The sequence below is a fragment of the Cuculus canorus genome, chromosome 3, assembly GCF_017976375.1.
Source record: "Cuculus canorus isolate bCucCan1 chromosome 3, bCucCan1.pri, whole genome shotgun sequence".
Taxonomy (NCBI): domain Eukaryota; kingdom Metazoa; phylum Chordata; class Aves; order Cuculiformes; family Cuculidae; genus Cuculus; species Cuculus canorus.
This window is the reverse complement of record NC_071403.1, coordinates 65,244,633-65,258,593: the sequence shown is the minus strand read 5'-3', so window position 1 is coordinate 65,258,593 and position 13,961 is coordinate 65,244,633. Positions and strand designations below refer to the sequence as shown.

At 38.8% G+C, this 13,961-nt stretch overlaps 1 protein-coding gene across 12 annotated transcripts in view; it reads left to right on the top strand.

Moving 5' to 3' along the window:
• The first annotated feature begins 310 nt into the window (after positions 1–310).
• The window catches only part of RGS7 (regulator of G protein signaling 7), a 233,986-nt gene continuing 220,335 nt past the window's right edge, over positions 311–13,961 (top strand). For 4 of the 12 annotated variants that reach the window (XM_054062708.1, XM_054062709.1, XM_054062712.1 and 1 more), the window contains exons 1-2: positions 315–547; positions 1,599–1,710. In XM_054062708.1, the coding sequence (XP_053918683.1) occupies positions 1,633–1,710 (78 nt within the window). In that variant the 5' untranslated portion in view covers positions 315–547; positions 1,599–1,632. Of the gene's footprint in view, positions 548–1,598; positions 1,711–13,961 lie in introns of all 12 variants that reach the window. The other 8 variants (XM_054062701.1, XM_054062705.1, XM_054062706.1 and 5 more) reach the window with 5 other exon arrangements.

The window sequence follows — 13,961 nt, the reverse complement described above, 5'->3', positions numbered from 1 at the left end:
TGGTTAAGGCGTAGGAAGGAGAAGGTGACACGATCTCCCTCGCGGTGTCTTTCACCACGGACTCCCACCCTTCCTTCCCTATCCCATTAGCCCACGTTCTCTTCCTGCCCAGCCCTCCAGTACTACCTAATCTCATTTACAGGAGCCGCTGCCAGAGCTGCTGGCTGCTGCAGTTTCTTGGCCGCTGTTTTCGGTGAGCGAGCCGAGAGCACCGAGCAGGAGGAGGCGGAGGAGGGCTGCCGTGTGGCGGAGCGGCAGCGAAACCAGCGGCAGCAGCAGCACCTTTGACGTGCCCGTTCCCCACGTGACGGCCGCTCCATTGCGGGGAGGGAGCTGAGCTGCCGCCGCTCCGGCAGAGCGGGGAGAGCCGCAGCCGCGGCGACGGCACCAGCAGCGACAGCGGCGCCTCCGCCCGCAGTGTGCGTGCGTGAGTGTGATGAGCGATCACCGCGTTCCTCCGCCTGCTGCCGGCTGACACCGACCGCGCGGGGCGCAGCGGGAGGAGGCGAGGAGCCGCGGCCACCGCGCAGTGACCTTGGCCCAGGAGGTAAACGAGCCGGGCGGGGAGCCGCGCTCCCGCCCCGCGCCGCCCGGGGCAAGGCCGGGGCGGTGCCGCCGCTGTCCGCGGTGCTGAAGCTGCGGGCTCCGCGGCGCGACGGGCTCCTTGCCGGGCGAGCCGGCTCTCACGGCCATTTGCTGCCGAGGGGCGCGGGGCACTGCGGGGACAGGGCAGGGCGAGCCGGCGCTGTGGGCCAGGTGCGGGGAGAGGTCTGGGAGGCGGGGGAGGGCTCTCGAGGTAAGCGTTTGGGATAGAGCTCAGCCCTCCGGGATCTCCGCAACAGCCGGTGTGGTCTGTAGATGGAGTACATTCTTACACCTGCGTGCAAAGCCGGAGCTACGGCACGAGCTGAGCTCTCGCTTAGTGCGGCTCCCGGGTGACCGGGGGGGAGGACGCGGAGGAGACGGGGCTGGCGGCTCGTGAGCCAGTGTTTTGCCGTGAAGTACGATGAAAGTAGGGGAAAGCAAACCAGACAGGTTTTCTGGCTTGTTTCTTTCCTCCCGACCTGCTCCCCTCCGCTGGCATATATGTAAGAACACACACATGCCGGTGAATTAAAGAGAACTTTAAAGCGTCTGGCTTGCGTTTTGTGCTTTTGAGGGCTGTGAAAGTTGCTGTGGCCTGAGTCTGGAGGAGAGGACACTGCTGAATTGGCAGTAGTGGGCTGAGTCAGTCCTCCCAGAACTGTGGTCTTGGAAGGTGCAGAGTATCCCTTGGAAAGCCTGTGCAGGGGAGGAAGGAGTGCTTTGAGGAGGCATCTGTATGGTATGGTGGTTAGTGGTATGTCAGGGAGCTATTCCGAGTGACAATTCATTAACGTCTAAATTAGATTAACATATTACATTCATTATTTACAGGCAAAAGAGAGTAATGACAGTAAATGGTGAATTAGCAGCTTTGCTCCAATGAAAATGTCTGTTGGAGTAAGAGCACACACTGATTCTGATAACATGTTGGTAGAAAGTCAGGTCCATTAATCATCAAGGAAGGAAGGAGACCTGAGGCGATGTCTTACAGAAACCACTTTTACCTTTTGCAGTGCAACGTTCAAAAGCAGAACAAATTTGTGGGACATGGCACAAGGAAATAATTATGGGCAAAGCAGCAACGGGGTGGCTGATGAGTCCCCAAACATGCTGGTGTACAGAAAGGTAAGCCTTCATGTTTTTCTAAAGTTGAGCAAGGGACTTCAGGAGATGGTGATGTCCTGGACTCTTTTTGCGCAGCAAGTGAGAGCGAAGCCATTATTTTTCCTGTTTCTCTCCAATTTCATGAATATTGCTGCTGCTGTGCTTTGCGTTGAATGAAGCAGTGTGATTTCGGAGCACGATCACCTGACACCAATTTGGAATGTTTTGCGTCTGTCAACATTTATGCTGCCTACTGCAGTTTAATTGGCGTGTGCAAAGTAGATCTATATACCAGGTACTACTAGTGACTCCTGTTTTGAGAAATAACTGTATCTGTTGTTTTAAATGATAAAATATGCGCACATGTCAACTTTGCATCGTTTGGAAACATTGATTGGTTCTGAATTTGAAATACTTGATGTATTTCATTCACTTTCTGCATTGCTACATATGTTAATGTGATCGTGGTAATGTGCCAGAGACTGGAACATGTTTTGAGTTCAGGTGTTCACTTGTAAAATCTATTCGTAAAATGAATTAATATATTTTTAAAGATAAATATTAATTGTATAATACAATAACTTTGTATTTCTGTCTCTGGATAAAGATTTTCAGGATGCAGGGTTTCAGCGTGCATATGAAGGGACAAGGTGATTAAAGATATTACCTATCTGCAGTCCCCACAACTTAAAAACACGAAACACATACACGCCAGGGATTCTCTCTGGGAAAGGTTTCTAATGTAGTTATTCTAATAGCATCATTATACAAATTTCCAGAGGTTGAAATTTGGCAGGCTTACTTAGCCACTGTGCTTTTGTTTAAGTGACAGTAAATGCTCTGGGATTTTGAGATGTGTTTATATGTTTATTTCTTAGAAAATGCTTTAATTGCATTTATCAAAATATAATAAAATAAATTCTAATAATAATGGGGAAAAATAACTTTGCTTTTGTATACTAAAATACATAATTATACAACTACTTGTTTATTCCTAGAACACAGTACTTATCGAGTGTGTGTGTGGGGGGGAATAAATCAATATGTTTACTTTGTTAGAGGCATTGACATTTCTTTTTACATGCTAACTGTAATATAAAGCATCTGATATATACTTAGTTTAGTCTTTGAGGTAAACTGAGATATCACCAGTAACCGTGTCGTGTTCTTTTCCCAGGAATTAAAAAAATATTCTTAAATTTAAGTTTGATACATGCTTTTTTCTCTTCCTGTTTTCTAATGTTACTGATTTCAGTTAGTCAGTCATATTTGCTACCTTGAAAAACTGGTCTCTTTTTACATAAGTGTATGAATTTATGAACTTAACTGTAGTTACCTATGTAACAATGCACATCTAGAAAAACACAAGGTTACCTTGCTACTAATGCCACAAGTGTTTCAAAATGTGATTGTATGTGTGAATTTCTATGTGAAAATATGCTGCATATATTAAAAGTGATATACCAATACTTATATTGTTCTTTATAGGTTTTTCTTCTTTCTAAACAGTATCTTTCCATGTATGTCAGGTGCTTCCACTATGAGAAAGAAGTAATTTCTCAGCTTACTTAGTACACAAAGTGGAAACAGAGAAACTGTTTCCTTTCTCCTGTAGTGACTTTGTCTGGGGAACTGGTCAAGCCCGTGACCCATTATATTTAGTGTGACCTCATGCCAAAATTTAATATTGTCCCTGAGCAGCCTCTAGACTGAAAGATTGCTCCTGAGGCAAGTGTCGAGAATCCTAGTGATGAAGGGGAAATTTGAAAATGGAAAGTGAGGATAGGACACAAAACCTCACATGTATGCTCAGCAAATCAAAGCATCAGACACCTTTTCAGTCCTCTGTAAATCAGCAGTAAAGGGGTGTATCAATTTGTGTTTTCCAGTGTAGCAGCTGTCTTTCTCTTGCCGTTGCTAAAGTGCATGTGATGCACTGAGTATTAAACTTCTAAAGAATGCTGCAGCATGACCTGCCATATTTCTTTTTGTGCCTGTCAACTTATTTTTGTAGCATGGTGAATCAAAAGATCATTTGAGATTACTCTATCAACAGTGTGCATACAGAGAGAAAAGTAATAGCCCTTCCTTTGGCTGTATTCAAGGAACAGGCTACAAAATAATAGATACATTTTGAAGAAGTCCTTTACCTTTTTCTGCAGTATGTTATTACTGTAATCAAATGTGTTATACATTCTATATCTAGAACATAGGAGGAGGATGGTTAGAAGTCATTTCACTTCAGCGTATATCATCTCTGAACATAATTCTTTAATAGCAACAACTAAATCACAGAATTCTTTGTAATACATTTGAAAACATAATACTTCTCTGTCTATCATTCTGCTGGAAATTAAAACACTCTGCAGAGTGAACAAAGAACTAGATCTGATGGCTTCACGAAGGACTCTTGTGTTTTGGGTTTTTTTTTTTTTCTTTCTTTCTCTGACTGGAAAAGTATTTGTAGTTGTTAGGAAAAAAAGAAAAGAAAAAAGGTAAATATGCTATTGGCTGTCTCCAGAAGGGAACTGAATTTGAAGTCTCATATTTTGAATAACATTACTGAAATCCACAAATGCTGAAATGCTTTCTTCCAGTAGTTTGTGGAACATCAACACATGGAATAGCATGCATTTTGTTATATGTGTACCTGTAAGGAATAGGTGGGACATCTCTTACTACTGGTGTTAATGAAGAACTAAAATTTGGATATACTGAGTGAGGACCATTACTTTGGATATAAACCAAAATTTGTACTATAGTAATTCTGCTAGTCTGTCTAACTTTCAGACATCATCTGAACTAAGTATCTTCTAAACTACATGGAGTTACAGCCCTAAATCGTGTTTCATCAGGAGCATTTTATAGAAAATTCTTTACAGAATGAAGTCCTGGTATTTACAAATTCAATATATAAGTCTTTAATTGCTATAGAACTATTATTGCAGTTTAAGTAAATTGCAAACTCTTGCAAAAAAAAAAAGACTTTTTCTATTTTGTAAAAATATAGTTTGTATTACTTATTTGAAAAAATACAGATTATTACATTTGAAAAAAGACAGTTTATTCAAATTGTAACAAAGTAATATAGAGTGTAGATGGTTTATTCTGATAGCAGCTTTTATTCATAGACAAAGAAAGGCTTCATTGCATTTTGCTTTCAGATATGAAATATATTTTTAAAAATCAGCATAGCATAATTAAATATTTGATGCATACATAACTTAGAATTACTTATTTGAATCTGTGATGGAAAAGACAGCAGCACAGATAAATAGTTCCTTATATAATTTTTACATTGCCTTTTAAGATGCTTGTGTAAGTGTTTTTATGCCTTGGAGAATAATTTTTATTTTAATAGAATGTCAGCTGCATTATTCTTTTTGTCTATCAGCCTAATTATAAAGTAATGACATGTGACACATCGTTGGTACTGGCATACCTAAGAAAAAGTCCTGATTTTTTCTGCTAGTAGCCTGAGGCAAACATGAAAAATGTAAAACCTCTGCTTTTTACTTCCTCTTCAACAGAGTCCATTCCAGTCAGCAATTAAAAGAGGTAAGACACTAGAATCTGTAGAATTTTAGCATCACAAGTTGCTCATACAGAAACCTTGGATTTCAGCAATGCTAACTTACTTCCTCAAGCTAGGTCTTAAAGAAGAAACCTGAGATGTAATAAGGCCCATATTGTGCAGCTTTTCTAAAGTTTCAGAGCCTGATCTGCCTTTTTTTTTTCTTCTGATGAATTTCTATTTTAGACCTACTGCAGGTCCTGATAAACCTTTGTTTATCTTTCTTGTTTATGCTTTGCTTACTTTTATAGTCAAACATATGCTGCAAGGATTAGGAGTTCTAATTTGTAAGTTTAATAGTTATTGTACTGCTCTCTGAACTAGCTTCATTTGAGAAATGATAGCTTTATTCTGTAACAATAAGATTAGCCTTGTCTGAATAGTAACGCTCTTGTGACCGAGACACTGATTTGCTACCTTCCTTACTGCCCTGAGTGTTAAAATAGATTTGTGAAAGCTGATTAGAATTGCTAACAGTTGGGGCTTTCAATGCTGTAATGAATATAATGAGGTGTTTGTTCTGTTCTTGTGACAATTGTTGAAGGTCATATATGCCAGTACTCATGCATAGCAAGGGCTGAATTTGTAGTCTCAAGCTAATTCTTAGTTTGCTGTGATCTGATATTCTTCATAGAAACTGTGCCTCCAAAGCATGATAGTTAGCAAACATGGTTTTAAAGGAGCGATAGTGCAGTGACGATGTCTGAGGAAATAGTGACCACTGTCTTCTAATAACCATTCTCCTCTTGTAGCAGAGATGACTTCTAGTGTAGTGTGCAGATTCTCATATCACTTTTATCAACTGCTCCCTTAAAAAAGATTGTTGGAAGAAAATGATATCATAGGTACCTGTATTCCTTAGGGCCTGTGAGACTAAGGACATGGTAGTTAGAATTTTTCTAAGTGCTGTCACTCACTTTGATAAGGGAAGAATTAGTCTGATACTATACATTTCTAATATGCCATCACAACCTATGGAGTCATCTTGTTCCCACTGTAAACTGCTGAGTTTGTTACTGCTTTGCAAATGCCAGGGTACTCTAAGGCAGCACCGATAAGGAGGGGGGGTGTGCGGTTTTTTTTTGTTGTTGTTGTTTTGGTTTTTTTTTAAATTAAATTATAGTATATCTCTACACTATGCAGTTTATTCTTCTGAGAAGAAGAGCAGTACCGTTGTGAGTCTTGGATGCTGGTCTTGGGTTTATTCCAATGTTCATCATTACAGAATTGATGGAGAAGAGTCTACATTTGCGGACTTCAGAAATTCCAGCTGTAGGAAAAACAGAATTTACTTCTCTATTCAGTATGAATGTTATGAGGATGTTGTCATAGTTCTGGAGTAGTTGGCTGATAGCCGAGTAAGCTGTTACATAGGTAATATCTACAGGGCAGGGACTTAATACTGAAGAACAGAGCAGCTGCCAGATGCCATTGACTGCCTTTCATAGAGTGAGATTGCATGTTTCCCTGTACACTCTCACCCCCATGCTTTGTATCTACCTCCCATGCAGTGATTCACTTTACTGTATTGTGTCCTGGAATGTTTATTGTTAGTATGAGGTATAGCAAGTATATTTTGGCATCATTTGTGATAAGAACAGTAGAAATTATTTGATTTTCTTTACAACTATATAGAGGCACTGAAAATTCCAAGGAAACCTGGTTAAAGATATGTCTACCTGAGTCTGCAGGTTGCTAGATCCACAAGAGGCACCTGCCCTGTATATTTGCTTTGGTGATTCCTGCTGGTATTTTCTATCCTTTCTGTTCTCTTCCTTCCACTAGGTGTAGAAATAAATCAAGTGATATTACAGTGAGAGGTTTACTGCTGCTTACTGTTCTGAGCAACACTGTAAAGTGCAAAAACCCCACAGAATTCTCTGCCACCATGTTACTTCTTTTCTCCATCCCACATGTGCCGTCTGAAAACACCATGTGCCTGTTTTGTGCATTGTCATTTTCAGTTTCTCTGCCTCTTTCCTTTGAAGCAGTCTACATTTGTAGCTATGGAAACAATGATGCTATTGATAGTGACGTGCAATAAGGAGTCAGAAATTGTTTGTTTTGGAGTTTTGATTTTTGTTTTCTTTTAGTTCAGGCTTACCACATTCTTTGTGGACTACAAGAATTTTAAGACTAACATCTATCACATATAACATTTGACAGATTCCCACCAAAGATGGTGTGAACTGTAATGAAGACACATTAAAATACCTGCACATAAATACAACTTGTTAAATTGTGGCTATTTTCCCAATTTGGGGATCACAAACCAATTGAAGTATAATTGGAATTTTTAGTTTAGGAAGCACTTTACTGTCTTGTTCAAATCAGTCTGTAAAATCTGCTAAAAGAGAAGAAATTTGACTTATGAAGTCTATTTACCAATCTAAATCCCATGTCAAACCTAGAAAGAACAGAATAAAGTCACCATCAAGATATGTTTAATTGTTTTTTACATACTATAATTTTTTTCAGACAAAATGTAGGGGAAAGGTAAGGACTGCAAGCAGATATATAACGATACAGTGTGAACAATAGCTGGTTTTCAACTATGTCTATAAAAAATAGGGTTTTTACAAAAGAGATGCATGTAATTATTCAGTATTGCAGATGGGTAAACTGAGGCATGACAGTGACGTGTCAGAGCAGTGGAAAGGCTAAAAATACTTTTATTTGTAAAACAGAGGAAACTGTTTTCTACAGAAGAAGGAGCTACTAGGGCTGAGCTTGCAGAATACTATCCAGAATGGCTTGGGTTTCTTTTTCAAACAGATTGCGGTAGTGGGTGGAAGACTCTAAAACATAGAAGGATTGCTTTTGTCAACTTTTATCAAGGTGAGAAAAGTCTGGATTTTAATAGTGGTAATATGAACCTTAGAGAAATGAATAATGGAAGAAAATATCGAGGGTGGGATTAGTAGTAGTAGGAGATTAAACACTTTAGAAAAACATCCTCAAATGAAACTTTAAGGTAGTGGTGCAGAAGAAAAAGCATATGACCAGCTTTTTATGGCAAAGGGATCAGCCAAGAATTTTGATTTTGGTTGTGATTGCCATCAGCTATAAAAAAAAAAAAAAGTTGCAGATAAAAAAGTTGAGCTAAGTATTGAAGTATGTGTTGGTTATAAGAGTGACTGGAATAGATATAATGGGAATGAGATTGGCTGGAAAGCCTCAGGGGATGTTTGTCCTTGCAGCTGAACTGTCTGAGAAGCAGAGTTGCTAACTGTGTATTCATATGAAGACTAAAAAATGCCTGGGATTAGTGCGGATGGGTGGGCTGACCAAGAAACGGAGTTGTAGGGACAGGTATAGGAGCATCTTGTAAAGCCATTGTAATGGTCAGTGAAGCTTTTGCTAGATGACACATGGACTTCTTAACTAACAGGGATGGGAGCTTGGCATTTGGAATACTTAGCCTCCTAAAATTTGGGGCCTGTTTTGTGCTTGTGTGTGTGTTTGTGTGTGTGTATCTGTGTTTGAAAGCTTCCTTCATTAGATGCTGCCATGTATCTCTCTCAATTTGTTTGTAATGCTCTGTGTATCTCTGAGAAGACAGCTTCATGGGCTGAGCTTCAGAGAAGCTGCTTTGTCTGTGGAGGTGATCAGGGCATTGAAAGCCAGAGACATCGCTCTTCCCTTTTCTTACTGCTATTACTTGCTCTTCCTTTAAAGATACTTATAGCTAAAAGTTTATTGCTGATGAGTAAGAACTGGAGAGATGACATCATAATGTGTATTTTAACCATACTTTTCTAATGAAGATGCCTGTTTTTCAAGATTTTTACAATTGTGCAGTTTCTACTCAGTTGAGGACATCTTTGATAGCCATTAAATTAAATTTTAAATGTTTTAGATCCACAGTGTCATTCAAATGAGAAATCCTTTTGTGGAAGTCTCTGAGAATTTATCATGTTGTATTCGTATCAAAGGTGTGCTGTTTTAATTGTGAAAAACCTTAAGCAAGAGCTGAATAGACCCCAAGGACCATCCACATAGAAATTAATCCATCACAGTGAAATCATCATTCTTCTGGCCCCCTTATACTGATTTTATTGAAACCAGGAAAAATGGAAATTTTGAAGCTGTATTAATGCTTCATCACTTCTGGATGAGTTGTGTGTCTGCTTTCTTTTTTCTTTGACCTCTGTTGGATTCTGTTTGATTAAGATAGAGCAAAGTTCTGTGGAGAAGGGAGTGTCCCACAGAGGAAAAGATAGCAAGCACAGAGGATTTCTTCACAACTAACTTCAGATCTAAAAGGATTATCTAGCTGAAAGTGAAAATTGCTCTCTATAAAACCAAAGGATTTTTTTTCCCTTCTGTTCCAGTTATTCTTGTTGACGTAAGTGGTTGTATAATGTGAATATACATGTATGTACATGCCTGCGCACTTACAGTGTTTCGGTAATCTAACAAACAGGATGGTAGTTCTAAGTATCATCTCAGCAGTAGTACTTTGTCTTCCCAGATGCAAAAATGAATTGCACAGAAGTATTTTAAACAGCTGTTCTTTAAAGGCACCCTAAATTCTTTTGGAAAACCACATTTTTTTCTGATCTACTTTTACCTCAGGATGAATAAGCAGTTTACTGAATGCCTTTTGAAAGAAAGTTACATTAGTGCTTTTTAACACCTACACTTCTCTGAACTACAGACTGTTATAGGTATTTATCTTCTGTGAGCTAGATTCTGCCCTTATGTAGATTCACAGCATCTCTTGATATCAGTAGGAGTCATGCAATTGCATTTGATGTAGAATCGATATCAACAAGGGGAATGGCAAAGTTTAATAATAGACCCTTGAATTTACACAAAATTGAGCCAGGTATTTTGTGATAAGAATTGTCTTGATGTTGTACTTCCATCTGTATGGAGGAGAAAATATAGAACATTTTGTGTCTGTATCACAAAATCCCTGATCATGGCATATTTAGTGCTGCAGGCATAGAAATGTCATCTGAATCTTAATTTCAAAATTGTAAAATGGGATGGCTTCTTAGTAGCAAATGGAAAACTCAGTGTATGAATAATGTTATTGTACAGGGCTGTACTAAGAGTTCTCTATGGCTTGAGTAGTTTATCTAAGCAGTGCCATTTCTAAGATAGGTGATCTGCAGTATTGTTAAGCTCATCGTAGTGAAATTCTGTGAAGATCAACCATCTACTTTATACAGAGTACCTTAAATATATCAAAGTACTACATTAGGTGGTAAAATGCTACAGTCATTGGAATTCAGTTTTAGATAATTAGAATACTATAAACAACAAGAGTTCTACCCAGCTGCTCACAGTATTACTAGCTTCCAAATGTCTCATTTCTTTAAGAGTTACTAGGCAACCACAAATCTCATTCAAGTCACTGGGAGCTAAAGGTTTTTAGTACCTTTTCATAAATCACATCTATTACTCCATGGAATTATCACAGTACCAGAATGAACTATTTAGATTCCAGTTCCTGTGATCTGGAGGGAACACCAGTTCCTGTCAGAGGAGAAGAGCCGTACTAATCCCCAGTATAGCTAATACATTGGTTTGTTTTCCAAGAGAGAAGCGAAATACCCTAAGCTTGTTTACAAAAGGGATAAATTATATAGCACTTTATCTGTGCTCATTTCTTAAAAATCTGTAGTATAGCAGATTTTATAGCATCTGCTATTGGAAAATCTTTTCAAAGTTTAGGCAGCTGTTCTACTCTACAGACAGTTGTGACCAGAAGCACTTAGGTTCATTTATAGTGGAAAAACTAGTTCTAGCTTTCTCTTCACCTCCATACAACTCTGTTTGTATAGCATTACTTTTGGATGTTGAAGTTCATGTTTGGCTCTTTATTAAACACACTGTCCTGTTTTTATGTTGAGGTAACGTTTGTGTCTCATTTTGAAGTACATTGGGAAGAAAAGTGTGTGGGCGTGTTCTATTTATATAGTTGTGTTTGTATTTTCTGTGTTGTTGTATCCATAGCTGTCACACTATTGACCTTTTAACAGAAACTTTGGTACATAGTCAGGCAGGCCATAGCCAATGCTATTGTCACTGGGATTCTTTAGGTTTTTGGTTTTATCTGTCTAGAAATTAAGGGCTATGTTTGATTCCAGGACACTGGACTTGACAGTGCTTTCTAGTTTCATGAACTAGAGCTCTTGCTTTAAACCATGGAAAATAAAACACATTGTATAGGTATAATTACATAACTGCAGATTGCCTCTGAAGGTTCTACCTTTCTTTCCAACTCACTGATCTGTGATGTCTAAATGAAATGAAGGCAAACAGAGCTGCTGAGATGGCAGTTTATATTATCCTGTTAGGACAGGACTTTGACATGCCATCTTTTTATTTATTTATTTAAAATATCTTTAAGAAGTATACTTCTTGCTTCGTCTTCAAGCTAGTTCTACCGCTTGTGTCCCATGAAATAGTTTCTTTGAGTAGATCATCTTATAGTGCTTATTCTTTGTCTCTCTTGGCAATATTAACAGCCATGAAGTAGGTGCAGGGACAAAACAGTGCATGTGAGGCACTGAAAGAAAGATACTTAGGATTACATCACTTATCATTTGGAATATGTATATCTTCATGTGAACCATACCACCAGTTGGTCTGTTCTGCCAATGTGGCAGGATAAGCAGGGTGGAACGAGACGACCAGGATTGTGCTTTTGGAAATGGTGCTGGACGTTCACTAGGTGGTGCTCTTCCCTCTGGGTAGTGAATAAACATCCTACCGGGGTGTGGCATACCTTTAAGACGGAATGTGAACATGCAGAGGGAGACTCTGAGTGTGAGAGTAAGAAGGTTAGATCTAGGTGGTCCTGTTGAATGGTTTTGAATAAATCATTCCATATCAAGCGAGGTGAAAGGCATATAGGCACTTTGTGCTTAGCTCCTTAGGATGCAGGTAAACATGAGGCAGGTGTTATTTTAAATAATATATGAAACAACATTTTTCATAGAAGTAAGCAGCTGCTCCCAACTTCTTTGAGTAGTAAGATTGGAGCCACAGAAACTTTTCATTTGTGCAGTGCTATAAAAACTGTAAATTCCTCATGACTGGACAGTTCTTGTAATTCCCAGAATGCAGTTCACTTAAGAGCAAGGAGAGAATCTAAAATCAAGTATTGCATGTAGAAAGGTAAAAGTAGGACTATAGATATTATTCATAGTTCTGCTGTGCTTTTTGACAAAATGGTAGTAATTTTGTGCCTCTGTTTCCTATTTGTAATTTGGAGATAATTTGGATGGATTATGAAGAGACACCATGGATAAAATTAATTATATTTTTCAACAGCGTATAGTACAGCGATGGTAGTATTGCAGTGACAAATAATGCCTTATTTTTCTGATGCAACTTTTTTCCTGTTGGTTTTTTTTTTTTTTCCACAATTTCATTGTGATTCATTACAGGTCTAACCTTTCACTTTCTGACTAACAGGTTTTATCCCTTCTGAGTGAAGTTCCATCAGCCTGGAGAACTTTAACTGCCAGTGGAGTGTTAAGTGGAGATACAGCAGCTAAATCTCCACATAGTGTGCTGATACTGTCCTTCCCAGTGTCATTGCTTCTGTTTCTTTACCTGCTTTGAATTCTTCAGTGAGTGATGACAGAGGGAAAGGAGGTGTACATGACCTACAGTATAGGCTTATATGTGAAGACCAGATGGCATCTATAGCAATTTTTCCAATGATTTGGTTATTTTGCCTCCCATTTCCTGTAGATTGTCTAGGGGAAACTCATGCTGAAACAAATAAGAATAATGGAAGCGCTGACCTTTATTGACAGAATGGAGTTTTGTGCTTTTTAACCACTGCAGCCTAATTTCACTTCTGTAATGCTGTGTTTGAAATAGCACGCAAATCTATGGAATCCAGACAGGGTTTTTTTGTGACTGCTAAAAGAACAGGATAGCTGTAACTGAAGTGGTGTGTGGGAGCCATGTTTGTGAAATTTTGCTTTCCAGCAATTTACTCAGTGTTCTGACTAGTTTTAAGTATTGTGGTAACTAAAGAGATATTAATCCACACTGTGTTTTCCCCAAGCTTTAATTTTTGCAACAGAGTCTGTAACTGTACCTCTCAACAATGTATCATAACATTCACTATGCTGAAGCAAAAAGTCTTTCAATCTGCATTCATTAGGATAGCATAAGTTTAATATGAATAGTGATGGTTTGAATGAACATATGCAGCTTTGTACACAGTATTCTTGTGAAACACGGTAGACGTGCAAAATGGCTGGTTTACTCGTTTCTTTTAGGTTTTTTTTTTTAGCTAACTCTGTTATTATTGGCATCTGTGCTATCACCAGCAGGATGTAGTTCTCCAAACTGTTAGTGAGTATGTGTACTCCTGTTGGCAGTTGGAATTCTAGCTATGACCAAGTTTTCCCACACAGCTGAAATAGTTCCTTGCTTTATCAGTGTGGTCATATCTTTTATTATTACTTCTTACATCCATACATAGAAGTGGTTTGCCTTTGAGCAAAGGGAAAGAATCATGTAAAGGGAAGACTATGCTATTAAAAGTGCATGTTCTCTATAGAACTGCATCAGCAAATTTGGGCATTCACTTACCCAAGTCATTTTTACATGTACTATTTTGATGAAGAGATTCAAATATATTCACATTTTTGACAAATATTACTTCTGAACTAGCAACTTCCATATGTCCTGTCTTAAAGCTATATAGCCTTTCTTTTTG